The sequence below is a fragment of the Lindgomyces ingoldianus genome, assembly GCF_010093535.1.
Source record: "Lindgomyces ingoldianus strain ATCC 200398 unplaced genomic scaffold BDR25scaffold_5, whole genome shotgun sequence".
Classification (NCBI taxonomy): Eukaryota; Fungi; Ascomycota; class Dothideomycetes; order Pleosporales; family Lindgomycetaceae; genus Lindgomyces; species Lindgomyces ingoldianus.
In genome coordinates, this window is record NW_022985166.1 from 900,245 (window position 1) to 917,012 (window position 16,768).

General features: G+C 47.8%; 6 protein-coding genes across 6 annotated transcripts; 4 read left to right on the forward strand and 2 right to left on the reverse strand.

Annotated features, from left to right (window-relative positions):
• The first annotated feature begins 280 nt into the window (after nucleotides 1-280).
• Nucleotides 281-1,278, forward strand: BDR25DRAFT_391485 (uncharacterized protein). The gene is made up of 3 exons (XM_033698153.1): nucleotides 281-544; nucleotides 628-824; nucleotides 881-1,278. The coding sequence occupies exons 1-3, from the start codon at nucleotides 392-394 to the stop codon at nucleotides 1,014-1,016; spliced, it is 486 nt and encodes a 161-aa protein (XP_033552106.1). The 5' UTR covers nucleotides 281-391; the 3' UTR covers nucleotides 1,017-1,278.
• BDR25DRAFT_301032 (major facilitator superfamily transporter) lies at nucleotides 1,180-3,444 on the reverse strand. Its single transcript, XM_033689488.1, has 2 exons — nucleotides 3,034-3,444; nucleotides 1,180-2,959 (listed from the first exon to the last, which is right to left on the reverse strand). The coding sequence occupies exons 1-2, from the start codon at nucleotides 3,271-3,273 to the stop codon at nucleotides 1,502-1,504; spliced, it is 1,698 nt and encodes a 565-aa protein (XP_033552107.1). The 5' UTR covers nucleotides 3,274-3,444; the 3' UTR covers nucleotides 1,180-1,501.
• A 489-nt stretch (nucleotides 3,445-3,933) lies between these two features.
• BDR25DRAFT_301033 (ERG4/ERG24 ergosterol biosynthesis-like protein) lies at nucleotides 3,934-5,493 on the forward strand. Its single transcript, XM_033689489.1, has one exon. The coding sequence runs from the start codon at nucleotides 4,411-4,413 to the stop codon at nucleotides 5,227-5,229; it is 819 nt and encodes a 272-aa protein (XP_033552108.1). The 5' UTR covers nucleotides 3,934-4,410; the 3' UTR covers nucleotides 5,230-5,493.
• Nucleotides 5,494-6,124: 631 nt separating this feature from the next.
• BDR25DRAFT_331795 (laccase) lies at nucleotides 6,125-8,589 on the forward strand. Its single transcript, XM_033692680.1, has 6 exons — nucleotides 6,125-6,445; nucleotides 6,501-6,556; nucleotides 6,610-6,780; nucleotides 6,848-7,018; nucleotides 7,073-7,204; nucleotides 7,265-8,589. Exons 1-6 carry the CDS (start codon nucleotides 6,254-6,256, stop codon nucleotides 8,361-8,363), a joined length of 1,821 nt encoding a protein of 606 aa, XP_033552109.1. The 5' UTR covers nucleotides 6,125-6,253; the 3' UTR covers nucleotides 8,364-8,589.
• A 1,467-nt stretch (nucleotides 8,590-10,056) lies between these two features.
• On the forward strand, nucleotides 10,057-11,118 carry BDR25DRAFT_310685 (uncharacterized protein; the record flags this gene model as incomplete). The annotated part of the gene is made up of 3 exons (XM_033691173.1): nucleotides 10,057-10,209; nucleotides 10,251-10,682; nucleotides 10,978-11,118. The coding sequence occupies 3 exons, from the start codon at nucleotides 10,057-10,059 to the stop codon at nucleotides 11,116-11,118; spliced, it is 726 nt and encodes a 241-aa protein (XP_033552110.1).
• Nucleotides 11,119-13,644: 2,526 nt separating this feature from the next.
• BDR25DRAFT_310686 (uncharacterized protein) lies at nucleotides 13,645-14,946 on the reverse strand (the record flags this gene model as incomplete). Its single annotated transcript, XM_033691174.1, has 4 exons — nucleotides 13,645-14,356; nucleotides 14,389-14,443; nucleotides 14,793-14,797; nucleotides 14,831-14,946. The coding sequence occupies 4 exons, from the start codon at nucleotides 14,944-14,946 to the stop codon at nucleotides 13,645-13,647; spliced, it is 888 nt and encodes a 295-aa protein (XP_033552111.1).
• Between the last annotated feature and the right edge of the window lie 1,822 nt (nucleotides 14,947-16,768).

Consider the following 16,768-nt stretch of genomic DNA (forward strand, 5'->3'; position numbering starts at 1 on the left):
GGATCCTTCTTAGCTAAGAGGCTAATACGAGCATGGTCTCGTAAATTCTGTGAAACTGCTAGATCAGACCCGTCAACTCGGGAACTTTCGCGTGTGCAGATGCGAGATAACCAGGCAGGCTACTCAGGTCCTAGAGACTCTTTCGGCATTCGCCGAGGCCTGATATTGTGATATCGGGAGAGGGGCCGAGTGAAGGTAATTAAAACTAGTTCGAAAATAACCCCAGTGGCACAAAATTTATAACTCTAATAATGGAAAATAAAATGACGGCAGTCTTGGACGAAAAACGATAGCCGTGACCATAAGTACTTTTGTCTCGTTCTTCTGGCAGAAGATCGAAAGAACTCCTGTTCACCAGCCCCATCTCGTTACTGATTACTACACGTACGAAATGGATAACCATCGCGAACTCCTTTGTCTCAACATTCTAGGATACAAGAAGCCTGGAATCAGTGATGAGGATTACCGCCAATACATGATCAACGTTCACGGACCCCTTGTGGGCTCTTTAATGGAAAAATACGGTTTCGTTAGCTGGAATATGGTATGTAGGCTGTATAGTTGATGTTAGATCGGCAACATCTACGCGCAAGTAAAATTCGTTGAAAAGTTCCTGATGTCTCCTAGACACACAACACAGCGAAGACTCGTGGGTTGATGCAAAATATATTTGACCCGCAGTTCGCGAATATTGCGCAGTACGACTCGTGCATTCAGATTGTATTCCCAGACATTGAGTGCTTCGTTCGCATGAAGGCCGATCCATTCTTCCGTGAAAAGGTTGGACCGGACCATGAAAATTTTGCCGACACCAAGGCCTCGCAGTACGTCGCCTTCAGAAGGTCTTCGGCGGTATGAATGATGCTAACATGAGTCCTAGAATGACAATTGGATGGTTCGCAGAAATTCTGAGCGAAGGGAAAATGGCTGAGGCAAAGCCGAAGCCTGGTCTCGTTCCTGACGCGGGACAAAATGTTGAAAAGACTCCTAGTGAAATTTACTGTGGAGAACTGTGAGATGTTACCTATTTTATATGAGACAGGGGCAAAAATCAATAGGCGGAGGGGATGATATTGAGATAAGGCTTCCATGAGGTTGAGCGCCTCTCGGAATTAGCCGATCGCTTGCTTTGTTTGGTTAGTAAACTGGATTAGTAACTGGAACGACCCTGCCGTTGGAGCGTTACCGTCACCTTTCGATGTGCTCCTAATAGTAACGGGTACCTTCTTGTAATACTGTACAAGCCACTTCCACTCATTCCCCTATATTGAATCCATTAATCCTCCTCTGTTCCCTTACCGTGTCGAGAGAATACTGCTCAACCTAATGTGGAATGAAAAAAAGTCTTTGCGCCGTACAATGCCCAACTCAAGTATTTTGCTCCCGATAACACTCCTAGATGACCGCAAAAGCCTACCCAATACTCCCAATCCTTATTATATCCCATAGAAATACAGTCCGACTGCCAGCAATATCCCCAGGCGCTTTGCAGGCGCAGCCCTCAATGAGCTGGTTTCATCCCCTTGACGCTCTTCCACTCCACGAGGACTGAACCAATGATAGATAGGGCACCGACTGCCGATGCGACGTAGAAGACACTTGTCAAAGAGTGATTGTATGCCAACAGTAACGGTGTCTTCTCTAAAGCACTATGAACCAAGTTTTCCAGCTCGGTTGCTCCGGTGTGAAGTACCGCCATTGGATCCAGGCCAGGTATTCTCGCCTTTGTCAATGACTTAATGAGCTCCTGGTTGAGGACATTCTGGCCGATACAGACACAGACCGAACCACCAAGCTGCATGCCGAAGAAGATGAGAGAGATCGCTGACGGTATGTCATCCTTCTTGAGGACTACTTGGACCGCTGTCGATGGCTGTTGTTGCCCAATACCAAGGCCAAACCCAAAAAGGACCTGGTATCCAATCCATTTTCCGGCTGCGGACGAGATACTGAGAGTGGAGAGAAGACCTGCACCAACTGCCATCATGACTGAGCTGAGTATCATGAATGGTGATGCGTATCCCACAACCTGAGAGACAAGTATGCCGCCGGAAATGGATCCAAGCGATTGTGAGATGAGTAGCGGGATTGTCATCTCTCCAGACTTTACGGGACTGGCGTTTTTGATTGCTTGGAACCAAATCGGGATCCAGTAGACCACCGTCATCATAGCGCCGCCAGTACATGTCGAATAATAAAAGCCCGCGGCGACAGTGCGCTGTTTAACGATCCGCGGTGAAATAGTTGCTATTTCTGGATTGAGTTTCTGCGATACCATGAATGCGATACCCAGTAATCCTCCAAAGACAAGTAGAAGAACGATTTGCCAACTCTTCCAAGCGTACTCAGAACCACCCCACTGCAATGCAAGCACTAAGCAAATAACAGCTGGAATCAAGAGGGCTGCGCCAAGTGGATCGAGCATCTTCAAGTGTTCCAACGGGCTCTTCTTTGAAGCCTCCTTCCCTGGGGTGGGCTTGACGATGAGTAGGAGGATGAGAATAGTGACCGTTCCAATTGGTATATTGATGATGAAGCACCAACGCCAGCTCGCGTTACTCGTTAGCGCACCCCCGATCAGAGGACCGACGATGGCAGATACACTCATGATTGCCATCAGCATCCCCATGAACAAAGGCCGCTTCTGAAGGGGAACATTGTCCACGAGAAGGATCATCGACCCGGAGAAGACGCCAGCGCATCCGATTCCTTGAATAGCGCGGCCGATGATGATGGTATTTGAGTTGAAGGCACCTGCACAAATAGCAGAACCGATTTCGAAGAGTACTACAAGCGATAAGAAGACCCATTTTGGAGTATAGAAACTGTAGAAGCGACCAAGCGGCAGCTGCATTGCGCATCCGGTCAAGGCATATGCACTGGCGTACCACCCAATGTCACCGAAGGAGTTGAAGTGGTCGGTGATTTTTGGCACTGCTGTAGCAACGATGGTCCGGTCCTTTCACCTTGGTTAGCGCCTCGCTCACAACGTTCTCAACCTCTACAGGCTGGCAAAGACTGGATTCTGCTGACCAGTGAGACCAAGAACATGGCTAAGGAGATGGCGACCATAAGCAAGGCAACGGCTGCAGAACTCAGATACTGAGTCTCATCGCCGGCTTCCCCGTCCTTGCATTCCTCTACTGCTTCCTCTGGTTTCGCTTCTTGTTGACTGTCCATGTTCATGGTCGGTGTGTTTGGTATGTCTCCTGTTTTATTCTTCACCCTAGGTTCAAGAAGTTCGTACGGCCCTTCTGGGGGCGAAGAGGTCATTGCTTTCTTGTTTGTAATTGAGGCACAAATCGGCGAGTGAATGTGAGATTGGGTTGAAGGTGTCAAGGAAACAAGCCTTTGCCGCGTAAAACCAAGGAAAGACTGGCGAGCTTTCCGACCCCTCCAAGTGATTTCAGTTATGAGGCTTGCATATGTTGGCGGAGATTCGAGAGAGACCAGGGATCATCCAGCTGCGGGAGGCTTGGGGCAGACAGCTCTCGGCTTTCGGGGGCCCCGAGCTCCGACATGCACGTGATCGGACGTTTTCAAATTCCTGTGGTTGAATCCCCTATCAGGCAGCCCAGCAAGCACAACATAATATGTCATGACGTTGCGGTTGCCTAGCCCCCTCTGAAATGATACAGTCAATTGCCCTTCGACAACTTCTGATTCGCCGTAGAACAGGACAGGCCTTTAATTAGTGCATAATTCAGGACAGATCCCTGTTTCGCATGTTTCCTGCAACGGTAGCGAACAGTACGCAACACGGTGTACGTGCGATATATTGGCTATCCCATCCATACTCGGTGCAACTGTTCGGGCTCACGATTTACCGAAAATCGGTGCAGGGAACATCATTTAGGCCACCTCACAGGTTTGCCGGGCGACTTTGTGAGCAGCGGTATACTTACAGTGCATGCATCCTCAATCAAACTTCATATAAATGCCTAAGCTTATCAACGCAGCTCCCGAACTTCTCCAATAGCCCCGACAACCGACGTCGCATCAACTCGTCCCTCCGTTTGTGTAACTTTTCTTTAAATTATTTTCACTCCTTCAGGCCGGTCACTTAGTCTGGCCTTCCGGCATGTTTCGGGAAATCCAATTTTTTGGCCCAGCGTAGTAGATACTGCGGCGGTTTGGCAGGGGAACGTTGCTGCAATTGAAATGGACTACGCCGTGTCGAACCTGAATTCGGGTGTTTGCCGTGTTGGGCTCATCTTTCACCACTCTTGACATAGTTCCTTGCTGTAGAATAGCGACTGCATACAGGGCAAGTCTGGCAGCTGGGACTATTAGATCCTCAGTTCCATACGTTCTGGCACAGGGCTTAATCCCACATTTCCACTCATTCGCTGGTAAACAACCAAATCCCCATTACCTTCATCCCCTCTGCAATCTTGTTAGATCTTCAACATGGCCGACGAAAATATCGTGTCTAAGCCTGACCTTAAAGCCAAAGACTTCGTCCCACGGGGCAAGAAGTCCTCTTCCCCGTTCAACACTACCTTATTCCTTGGTCTCAGAGTCCTCGATTGTTTCGTTCAATACATTCTCCTCTCCTCAACCTACGGAACCAATATAATCAAGTTTCTCGGTGGCTCCGTTATCCCTTCTCCCTCCCCGCTTCAAACCGGAATTGATCCTATCGATGCTCTCAACCTTTCGCTATACCGAGCCATTCTGTTATGTATGATTAGTACGACCACGGCAAAACACATATGGTTCGTCCTCTGCGTCGCCGAAGAAGCATGGACAGTATCGGGCGCCGTAATCGTCGCCATATTCAACACGTTCTGGAACTCCCTGAACAACCTACTTTTCCTCTGTGCTCTTACCTCTGCCACTTCGCACCCCGCTGGAGAATCTCTCTCCAACCCGTACCTTCTTTCCGGTGTCATTCTTTTTGTGCTGGGAATTGGAGCAGAATGGCAATGCGAGATCCACCGCAAGGCTTTCAAGAAGGATCCAAAAAACAAAGGAAAGCCATTTACGGAAGGTCTCTTCCAGGTCGTGAGACACCCGAACTACGCTGGGTACAGTCTTTGGAGAGCTGCTGGTGCCTTGGCTACCTCGGGACTGACTTCTTCCATCCTTACCGGCGCTTTCTTTCTCTATGATTTCAATTCAAGGGCAATCCCTGCACTGGACGAGTATTGTTCGAAGAGATATGGGGCTATGTGGGCAGAGTACAAGAAGAGGACGAGGTCCCTGTTGGTTCCTGGATTCTTGTAAGCACGGCCGCATCGTTTGCATGCCCCTGCCGTGCGCTTGCCAGAGATCCTGTCAGTTTTCGCATAGGAAAATCCCTTTATGTCGGGAAGGAACTCACAGTTATTTAGAGGGCGGTATAGGCTAGCTAGATAGGATTGGTGTTCATGGTTTTCCTGATAATTTAAGTTTTTAGGATTATATGGACCTAGTGGTGCGCTTATCAATTGAAGTTCAATGATGCTCTTTCCACATCCTTTGACTTTGCGTTCTCTTTTCAAATATCGTACATGTGATTTCCAAATCTCGAGCACTTAATTTTTAGCTCTTCTGTCATGTTTCAATTCTACCTCAATCATTGCATTCGCGAAATGGCACTTTATGAATGAGGCGTGAGGTAAACATTGGAAGACTTTTAGAGATGCCTCTTGGCTCTTAGAACCATTTCTTAGCTCTTTCCAATATCTCTGCTAGCGTCGTTTGCTAAAACATTTTCCAATAAACATGGTTCATAGAAATAGGAAGTATCGTCCGACGCCCCGTTATCTAAGATCGGAGTGATACTCTCCATGTGCTACCCCGAGTCCAAGCCATACATTGAAGCCTCGGGTCCGATGTCACATCTGAATCGGCCCAACATGTTTGCCCAGGGCCGGAATCCTACCTCAATGTTTGGACCGGTGTGCCGCCCCATGTTCTCTTACATCTCCCGTATTGGTATGGTCTCCGAGGCAAGCACAGTAAGTGTGATATTCTGACATGTGAGCCTAACGCCATTTCCAAGGTCTCGTAATGTTCTTTCAGCGCAATGCTACGGTATTAAGCACGGATTAGCTTACATTTGGACGTCTGGTGATCCTAAATTAGACGGCCGTATAAACTTCAGGTTTGGGGAATATGTGCGTATGCAAGTAATAGAGACACATGGCGCAGAAAAAGAAAGCGGCACGGCCTAGTCTTATGATAAATAAAAGGTCATTTCAGTATCTACAAGGATCTCAGCACATTCTCTGCCACTTTAATTTCCAATTGCTCTATTATTTCCAGAATGGAGTCTGGATTGGCAAAGATTCTCATCGTTTTCTTCTTAGCGTCCTTTGCTGCTGCAACCAAAGTCACCGAAACCTTGCGGTTGACTTGGGAAAATGGGGCGCCAAATGGTCAATCACGAAATATGATATTCACCAATGGAGGTTTCCCAGGACCGAACTTGATCTTCGATGAAGGAGATGAGGTAGAGGTACGGTTCCCTTGTGCTTGTTTGGTGGTGATCCGTCATGCCAATGTAGATCTAGATCACTGTGCACAATGACATGCCAAGAAATGCGAGTGTTCACTGGCACGGTTTAGAGTAAGTAGTACTGAAAGATTTCTAGGTATGAGGGCTAATGTAATAAAATGTAGGCAAACAAGAAGTCCATGGTCCGACGGTGTATCCGGATTAAGTCAAACTCCCATCCTTCCCGGGAAATCGTTTGTCTATCGGTTTACAGCGTCTCCAACTGGAACTCATTGGTATCACTCTCATGAACAGATGTCGATGTTCGATGGCCTCTATGGCGGGATATTTATTCGGTAAGACCTCGCACTTCGTGGTACGGCGAGCCGTACTAGTAGCTAACGAGTAGCTAACCAGTAATAGTCCTAAGAAAGACTGCGAAGCGCCCTGGCCATTTATCAGTGATGACACCAGGGATACTGATGCCATGGCTAGAGCGGCTCTCAATCCAGAGCTTGTGATGTTATCAGATTGGTCCCAATACACTTCTGATGAGTATTGGAAAGCAAATGTAGATTCTGGATTATTAGTCTTGTAAGGGATAGCGCCTAACCGCGAATTCGTCGTCCTTGACTAAGAGAACACCAGTTGTGTAGACAGCATCTTGGCAAATGGCCAAGGTGCTGTGTATTGCCCATCTCAGGAGTTTCTGATCGATCAAACGGCCCCCGGTATCAAAGACTCAGCCTTCAAAAATGGCGAACATGTCACCGATAAAGGGTACGCTTGCACTTATGAGGATAATTCACTCTTTCTTTTGAAACTCGCTAACAACGCTAGATGTTTCCCTTTTACAGATGCAATTGAGGGTGGTACAGTCAACACGAGCCATCCCGAAACTATCCCTGCAAGCTTGCAAGAGGGCTGTATCCCCTCGACAGGTAGCAACGCAACCATTGAAGTAGACCCGGCAGCCGGTTGGGTCAGCTTTAATTTCATTGCCGCATCAACACAAAAACAGGTTCTTATCTCCATTGACGAGCATCCTATGTGGATCTACGAAGTTGACGGACACTGGGTCAAACCGAAGGAGTACCTCTCCGCGGCCATATCAGCTGGCGAACGATTTTCGGCGATGGTAAAGCTCGATAAGCCCCCCGGGACATATACAATACGGCTCCCGGATTCCGGCTCTACTCAGGTTATTTCAGGATTCGCGAACTTGGTGTATAAAGGCTCAAATTCGACCATTGTACCGAAACCGTATGTTACATATGGAGGTTTTAACGCAACAATCCCTGCTGGTATACAGACATATACGCCCTGGGACCTACCGACAGACATCATGCCCCCCTTTCCTCCCATTGCACCTCGCCCAGGCGCGGCGGATGAGGAATACCTCCTCGTCATGGGGCGTCTAAATTCCTCTATCGGCTACACTGTGAATACAAAATACCTGTACCCAATGACGTGGAACGCTGATACCCCTCTCCTCTTCTATCCCGACCGGATCCTCCCCGAAGAAGACGGTTATGTAATCCGCACACAAAACGGGTCTTGGGTGGACCTCATCCTGCAAGTCTCCACGCTCTCTAACGACCTCGCAGCATTTACGCACGTGATGCACAAACACGGTTCCAAAACCTGGCGCGTGGGCATGGGCCCGGGCATTTGGAACTACTCATCCGTCACCAACGCCATGGCTGAACATCCTGAATTCTTCAATATGGAGGATCCGGGGTATAGGGATACGTGGTTGACGACGTTTAGTCCAGTCCCTGAGGGTGGGTGGTGGATTGTGTTGAGATACCAGGCTACGAATCCGGGGCCGTGGCTGTTTCACTGCCATATTGAGTTGCACGCGATGGGAGGTATGGCGATGGCGATTTTGGATGGGGTGGATGAGTGGCCGGAGGTCCCTGACGAGTATCAGTTGTAGAGTACTGTGTAGGGGGTTTCACGGGCTGTTGTTTGCGTATGTATTCCACTTTAAAGTACTATACACTGTGATAGAAAGGAGACTACAGCGTTCATGCACCAATGAGTGAAATTAGCTGCTCCTTGGCCTCGCTTAGCCACGCACAGGCCTAAGTAAAATTTCTTGTAAGTTAGTGTTTTAATAGTGTTGTATTCGTGTTTAGTAGAAGTAAGACAGGTGTAGGAGTAGTACGAGGCCTGTCTAATAATTCCTAAAGGTTGTGTAATATTTAATTCAAAACTAAATAGGGAGCTTTGGTAAACTAACCCTGACCAGGATGCACCAGTCACGACTTCAAACAAGGGCATCGGAGGTCGTCGGGCTGGTGCAATGCCAAGCCTCCGATGGTGCACAATTGGCGTTTTATCTGATCGGCTGCACTCCCTGCTAGCGTGATCAGGGTGTTCGCCCGCTTCTCAAGATGTCAGCCTGTGCGCGACCGCCAAAGACGACTCTCCTTTCGCAACTGTGCATCCGACACCCACACGGAGCCAACGCCAAGAAAATGTCGCATATTCATGCTTCAGCTTCAGCTGTTCCTGCTTCGCTACGTCCAGGTCGGCGGGCACAACGGTGTGCGGCGCATTTTGTGAGGCGCGGAAGGTGATCTTGAATTTCCCGAAGTGGCCACAGACTAGTAGGGGCCCCTGAGAAGAGGCTGAAGCTTGATTAGTTCGCGTCTTGGCGAGCCATTTTTTGGTGGGGAGAATTCGTGATTCACACTGACGTAATGTGCGCCCAGAATGAACACTTCGTAGTTGTTTGCTAAGGCAAGTCAGCGTAAAGTATAAGATTAGCCAATGGAATGAGCGTCCTGATCTTGTAGACAACTTCAAACGGTTTTTCAAGTCAGGCACGGCGTATAACCAATACCTCCTGACAACAAAGCGGGTCGCTTCCCTGCTGATTCAGCTCATTGCAGAAAAGACGACACTTATAGACCAAGCCAGCCTGGTACGTTTCTTGTATTGTTATTTTGTGTGTATATTCTGACATGAGAAGAACGAAAATGATATGTTTAAGAAGCTCGTTGATTTTGCGGACCATTGTCAATCTCAAAGAAAGAGTACTTTCGCCGAAAGATTCCGATTGTGTAAGAAAGAAAAGGATTGCAACCGATGCATTAATCTGCTAGAACGATGGAACAAGCGGCTAGAAGGATTGATTGAGGTGGCGCAGGAGCCACATCTAAGGAGAGTCACAGCGTCTCTGAGTCTCAGCTCGACGTCTAGCAGCCTAGGGAACGCTATTGTCCTCAATATAAAGGATCCCTCAGCTCGAATTTGCCGTCTAGCGAGAGATCTTTACATGGTGCTCTCGCGGTGTTGGAGCTGTAAATGTCGCGAATTTCATGAGGCTAAGTCTTATCTCAACATTCACGGTCTAGAGCAGCACTTCTTGAATACTGATGCCGAGTTCGAATTTCCCGTTTCCTTACCTCTAACGGGCCGTTCGGCCGGGTGCTGGAGAGAAGGTGTAGTGGGAATCAGGGCTGCAAATTAAATTGCCACGTCATCAACTTCGGCTTCACTAAAGCTAAATGTTCGATCTAGTTCACCTTTGGGAGCTAAGGACTTAGAGGTACACCAAATATGCAAGGCACTCAACTCAGGCATAACTGGGCTAGGACTCCAATTGCTAATGGAAGACATAAATGGCCAACATCGCCTCTAGAGGCTTGATCCTAAACCTAGGCGCATTCCTGTTAGATCCTAAACCACCCGCATCGCTGCTTGATTTACTATCAGGCAGCGCGATGATCGGCTCGTACGAGAATTGCGAGCTCGCCATCACCAGCGCCTATTCCGTACTCCTGCCCTACGATACCCTTGGTTGCGCTCTCAATAGGACAAGACCCACCTATCGTTCTTCTACAAGACGGAGAACGAGCCTAACTTCACTCGGCCGTTCACCTCAACGCGGTTCGAACTTCTTACTTGGGAGGTTGGCTCCGACGAATCTAGCGTCTTCCACCGAAACTCCCTGATTCTCTATCTTGGAATTCTCCTCATCGAGATTTTCAAGGAGAAGCCGATTGAAAGATGGCGGAGAGAAGAGGAGAGAGCCATTGTTTCCCCTGCTACTGAGTACGTAATCAATCTAGAGGTCGCTCATCGTGTTGTCAAGAAGATGGATAATACGCCTTCAACATTGGCTATCAAGGCTCGCCTGGATTTGGACTGGATTCCTCAAGGGCAACCTGTCAAGCTTGAAGATCCAGAAATGCGCAATGGGCTTTTAAAAAATGTAATTGTTCCCTTAGAGTTAGAGATTACTATGGTCAGTTAATAGCTGTTTCATCATGCTTAAGAAACGCAGACGCCATATTACGTCTCCTCTCTTAAAATTTATAGGCCACTAGAAGGTGGTGCGGATGCCGCTAGAAGTGGGAGCAGAGGTAAATGCCAAAGACGGAAACTTGGGGAATGCACTGCTAGTGACATCAGATACGAGCTGTGAGAAGGTGGTGTTGTTGCTGCTAGATGCATAATTATATCGGTTTTCCTTCATGTCTCCATTTCAAAGAATAGTCCGGGGATAGGCGTGAATATATAACTAACTAATTTGCCACTAGGCACAGAGAGGCTTCTGGAAATCTTTGGAACTGCAGTTAAGCTTAGAGATTGGCCACGGTTTAGTTTTAAAGAAAGTGGATGAACATCTCGACCACGCTGGCAGGGAGGGCAGCCGGCCCGCACTGGTTATGACCTTGTAGACGCTTCGAGATGTATAGATAATAGTGGTACAGTAGCGGTACATATGGCACAGCTCATAATATACTATTGATATAGCCACTTTCTAAGCCACATATGCTGCCCTGCAAAGCGCTAAGACTCACTTAGTAAGCGCATTTCTGAGCAGCGGTTCGCTCAGAATAACCAAAGTCCAGGAACTGGAAACCAATACCGGTCGCTACTGTATGGCTTCGATAGATGCCGACTTCGGTTGTGACTTAGTGTCACGAGCAGAACGCAGCCAGGCTTGAGCTCGGCCGGATGTGTCCATACCGAACTTGAATGGACAAGGAATCCGAATGCAACTAGGTATAGGGCAAAGAAGTAGCATGTATATAAGCAGTAACGAATCTCTGCCTTGGAGGGCAGCGATTCGTAAAGGTCAAGATCTATACTAGTGGCTTCGTCCAATCAATGCCCCCCAGAAGAGCAAGTTCAGCCTGTCCAGTGTATTGCACACTTCATTTTGACACTTATAATAAGTAGCTACCTACGTCGCATGAAAAAGCCTGGATTATTAAACGTAATACTACTAAATGCATAAATTTACAACAATCTACTAATTCATATATCCTGCTGCCATGCTTATTGCTAGTTAAAAGTATTGTATAAAAGTACTATAGCCTACTAAAATCTATACCTGTTTCAAATACTAATGGAAAGATATTTTAGCTAACCTTCGTATAAATCTTTCTAAATTCGAAGAATACACCAACATTCTCGCAAATACACCCCGACGTCGACGCCATTCCGCGCCTTTCTACTTAGTCGACCGTTCACCTAAAGTTCTGCCTTCCTCCCAATCTATCTTCCCTCTTTGCTGGAAGTCTTGGAAACAATTCCCTCTCATATTATACTCCTATTTGTTTGCGGCATTTCCCCAAGGATCCGGAATACATTAAAGGGTCTCTTTCATCGCATACCCACCTGAGTCTCCGCCAATACTAACGTTCCGTTCTCCTCATCCACAAACCGACGACTTTAATAATTACAACCAAAAATGGCCTCAGCATTACCCCCTCACTCCTTCTCTATAGCTCCACACTCAAATTCGTCACAAATCGGGACTTTATGTTAGAAATTGCATGCTTGAAAGAAAGTGAATAAGCGGCGAGCACAAGTAAGGCCGATGTCATGTATGAAGAGATTAGATCAGTGAATACAGCTGGTGGGGGCTTACCCTTTTGCACTATTTTCCCGGGAATTTATACTGTATATTGGAGGCACAATTCTGAGTGACATTTGGAAGGTTTCCAGGGCCGTGTTTAGAAAATTAGAAGCAGCATGGTAAGATGAATGATGAATGTACTGAAAAAGATTGGGCATGGTTGCCTTTTCTCGGAGAGAGAATCCAATTACAGCATTGCATAAAAGCCTTTGCATTTTCGACATCACAAAGCGCGAATATATCACCCTCCCTCCATCTCCCCAGTGACTTTACTCCCAGCCCCTCAATGAAATCTATTCCTCTCCGTAAACTCATCATTCTCAAAAGCACGTGAACCTTCTCATTCACCTTCGCCCCAATATCATTACATAAGCAACACGCCACAATCGCCAAAATACCAAAACTCAGATTAATTAGCGCTGTTACCCTAAGCGCATGGACGTAAGCCTATTGGAACACCGCGCCGGCAGCCACGGTGATGTCAGGTGTGATGCCGGGGACTTGGTTGAGGGCCGTGGAGCGTTTGGGGATGGAGGTGAGGGAGATGCCAAGGGGGTAGGGCTAGACATACCGAATCTACTCACACCAGCAAGAGTTCCAGAAACAACTCAATTCGACTTGCGGAACTCTTAATTGGATAAAGGTAAGAGACAGTATCCGTGCCCATCCAAAACAAGTCTAGGAAAGGAAGAAGAAGACCATCATCAGGACTTTACGGGTTACATCTCCGAGACCGAGAAGAGCACCAAAGAATATCATGATAGTAGCCGGCTCGGCAAGGCTCCACTTCCTACAGAGAATCAGCGCCGACCTATCTATGTTTGGCCGGAATGAGAGGATGTGAGAGACGTAATAGCATAATGGTTGACATTAGGTGGGAGCCGAAAAGAATATGTAGATGGTTGGGTCAATTGGAAAGGGATCTTCCAGAATTTCGCGGACTCCACTGTCTATCGGAGATTCATTAGGTCTAGACTCCAAGTACAATTCTGTGCCTGTCGATCGAGTTGGTCATGCGCTTCCGTAAAGTCCATAGCCTTCACTCGGTACAGAAGATCTTCCCCAAGCTATTAGGAAATCTAGGGACCCTCGCCGAAGGATCTTAAAGGTATTCCATAACCAAGGAATTCGGGACGAATAATGTTTTCACTGATTAGTCTCGTATATTACGAGCTGCGACTGGTCTAGAATGCGGACTGTCAAAGATCGATATTGAGTACAATTGAGTACATGATTTAATGTAGCTTCTGTCTCGCTAGCCCTTCAATATTCGTGCTGGGGGGGCTTACCCCTCTATCAAGTTGGCCAGTCCTTGAGACGTGGAGGACTTACAAGCGCTCTAGTTCCCCATTGGAACCCCCATAGTCAGTAGCCCACCCCAATTACCCACTGCACCAGCCACACTGCCTACCTTCTTTCTCTTTTCCCTACTCCTCTCCTCCCTTGCAAACACGCACACGGCGGTGAGAATCAGCAATCCACACCAATCCTGATCTCCTGTCACTTTGTAATCATACACCTCCAAAACTCCAAACTCACTAATCCCCTTCTGCGAGCCTCCAAACCGAGCCAAAACCGCTCCCGACTGTTCGTCCACCAATTTCAATCGCCTATCTACGCCAGTAATGGACTCTAAGTCATGCATCCACTTGTACTTCCCCAGTCCCGGCACCGAGAGGGCATAGGTACTCTTGTTCATGTTCGTGTTGCTCCCTGAGCGATCTAGAGTGATATCTGTACCATACGCATCGAACTTGCATTCCAAGAACTTTCCCTGAACCGTTTGTATGAGGCAGTGGCCGACGACGTCACCATGTTGTTGGAAGGTCGAGTAGATGGAGCGGTGAATTGCGACTTCAATTGTGTCACGCCATGCCTTTTTTACCGAGAGTGTGATCGAGTAGGAATACGAGTTCAGTGATTCCGAGGTAACGTTGAGTTTTCCGGAGAGATTTTGTGAGATGTGGTAGGTGACAAGAGGATCAGAAGAGGTGGTAACTGCCAGGGCTTCCAACGAGGCGTAGTACTGTACGATTGGGCGATTTTGAGGCCTGTACGGGTGAGATTTTGTGTACGTTCGTACAACAGGGAGGAGGAGAGGTAGGTGTACGTATCGTAACTGTTACGGCTCACGTAATCTGTACAAGTAGTACAATTTAATTAAAGTACGCTGTACTCTAGTTAAAACAGCTAAGACTATAGGTCTCTAGAGACGCAAGATTAAGGTCTAATTAATTCATTCTCCCTAGTAACAAGAGCAGATAGGACTAGATAAGGCCTGTAAGGCTGCAAGAGGCGTGGATAGATAACTCTGCAATAGAAAATAGTCTGTAATAGGCATTTTTAAGACAACAGACAGATGGATAGATTAAAACCCTTAGAAAGAGATTTAAGCGTCCGCAGGCCTCCTGCTCGCCAGAGCCCTTATACCCCTCCAGAACCCCTATACAAACTTCCCAAAAAGGTAATACAATCCGTACTACGTACTGTACCTAGGGCATTATTAAACGTACGGTACGGCTCACGAACTTGGTACGTTCGTACTGAACACGTGACCGTTACGGTTCACTTTGTACGGACCGTAGTACGGCCCGTTGGAAGCCCTGGTAACTGCAGGTTTGGATTTCCTAAATAGACCCATGATGATTTGGTGTTTGGATACAAGGAATTTCTAGGGTGGCCTCGGATAGGTAAACAAGCAATTCCTTAGGCGTTGTAATTGAAGCCTAATTAAAGATGTCGGAAACAAGGAATCCAAGTAGGCGGTCATGGTGAATTTGTATGGCCATTTGATGTACAAAGGTATGACGGCGTAGGATCAACGGACACCGAGCACTTGATATAAGATACAGGGACTTGAGCCTGTAGACTTCGCAGTTCGTTACCGTAAAGGGTATCCATCTGGCGATCCTGTGAGGCTCGGAAAGTGAGGTCATACGCCAGTTACGTCAGCGTGCTTAAACCAGTCGAGATGGACCGTGCATTCACTCTTCAAATTTCAGCTGCTTGTTTTTAGCACTCCTCTCGCATTTTGTTGCCCTCTCAAGGAGTCTCTACTAAACAAATCCGAGCACCGTTAGCCTATTCCGAACATTAACACTCACGATCCTTCACAACTGACCTCGTACGATCACTCTCACGCTCAACATCAAACGTGGCAGGTGTGATTTAGGCCAGAAAATTGCGTCCTGTTAACTCACATTCTCTCTAATCCTAACAGGCGGTTAACCAATCAAATCCATGCTGATGATATTCCATGGTGGGTGCGAGTATGCTGTATAGCTTTTCGGCTGGCAGAATTTCTGTCCCCACCTTTCAAATTTCCAATCCTAGAAGCCTACTATCTCATCTACCTCCTTAAATATTAAACAAAAACCTCGCCAAGTTTCCTTTATCCCCATCCAATGCTACACTAATATCCTCAATCTCCCCTGGCAACCTCACATCCACGCACGTGCAATTCTTTCCTTCCCCAAACACCGCAGTCACATTCCCCGTTGTTGAATTACTGATTCCAGGACACACCCCTACGGTCGTAGAAATCGCAGATGACTTGGAGGCAAAATATGTCTGCGAGTAAGCATATGCAGCAATGATATTCGTAGCATACAGCGCAAGGGCTCCTGCGTACGCGATGAATCGATGCGGGTTCTTGTTTAGCGGATGATACGCGTCTCGGCCCTTTTCTTTTGATACCGATTCTTGGACTGGTGGTGTTTGTCCTTGCGGAGGGAAGTACGGTGCTGAGTAATATCCCTGCTGATAGCCCTGCTGATACTGAGGTAAAGGCTGAGGGTGATATTGCTGTGTCGGCTGCGGAAGAGGCGGACACCCGTTCTTTCGCCAGCGCAACCATTCAAAGTCCTTCTGGATCTGGTATATCAGTGTCGCGAGGAAGTACAACCCTAGGACGCCGAGGAAGATACGGTTCACAAGGATCGGAATGGAATGCGGCTCGCGGAGGCCAAGTTGCTGCGGACTCGCGCAAGGGAAACTCGTAGCTGGCGTCCCGAAGGCCGAGTAGTAGGTACAGTCCCCTCCACCAAGTCCCTTGTCTGGCAGAATTGCCGCACACGACTCACTCTGCACTTGATACAGCAGCGCGACTCCAATACTCGGGAGTGTGAAGCACGCGAAGTTGGCGATGACAACAATGGCGACAATCCAGGCTACGATCCTCGCCATCCACCGTCCCCGAATCTTTGCGCTGTACATCTGTGCTCCTATACAAAATACAGCGATATATCCATTCCCACCGATCTTCCTTACCAGGTCACGGTGGCCCCAGTTCTGTCGCAGATGCACGAGCCCTGAGATGGACTGAAAGAAGGTCATGAAGAGGCCGAATCCCGTGAGGATAGTTTTTGCGCCATTGACGGAGGGCTGGAGAGTCCAGACACAGTCTGCAGGCTCCTGATGCTTCCATCCCGAGCTGATGGTGTAGACACCAATGAAAAAATCGA

Excerpts from the sequence above, each read along its gene's own strand:
- BDR25DRAFT_331795 (XM_033692680.1), top strand. The coding sequence starts at position 6,254 with ATGGAGTCTGGATTGGCAAAGATTCTCATCGTTTTCTTCTTAGCGTCC. Across the intron at positions 6,446-6,500 it reads ATGAAGGAGATGAGGTAGAG|ATCACTGTGCACAATGACAT; the intron begins GTACGGTTCCCT and ends ATGTAGATCTAG. Across the intron at positions 6,781-6,847 it reads TATGGCGGGATATTTATTCG|TCCTAAGAAAGACTGCGAAG; the intron begins GTAAGACCTCGC and ends AACCAGTAATAG.
- BDR25DRAFT_391485 (XM_033698153.1), top strand. The coding sequence starts at position 392 with ATGGATAACCATCGCGAACTCCTTTGTCTCAACATTCTAGGATACAAG. Across the intron at positions 545-627 it reads GTTTCGTTAGCTGGAATATG|ACACACAACACAGCGAAGAC; the intron begins GTATGTAGGCTG and ends GATGTCTCCTAG. Across the intron at positions 825-880 it reads GCCGACACCAAGGCCTCGCA|AATGACAATTGGATGGTTCG; the intron begins GTACGTCGCCTT and ends CATGAGTCCTAG.
- BDR25DRAFT_301032 (XM_033689488.1), bottom strand. The coding sequence starts at position 3,273 with ATGACCTCTTCGCCCCCAGAAGGGCCGTACGAACTTCTTGAACCTAGG. Across the intron at positions 2,960-3,033 it reads CCATGTTCTTGGTCTCACTG|GACCGGACCATCGTTGCTAC; the intron begins GTCAGCAGAATC and ends CCAAGGTGAAAG.
- BDR25DRAFT_301033 (XM_033689489.1), top strand. The coding sequence starts at position 4,411 with ATGGCCGACGAAAATATCGTGTCTAAGCCTGACCTTAAAGCCAAAGAC.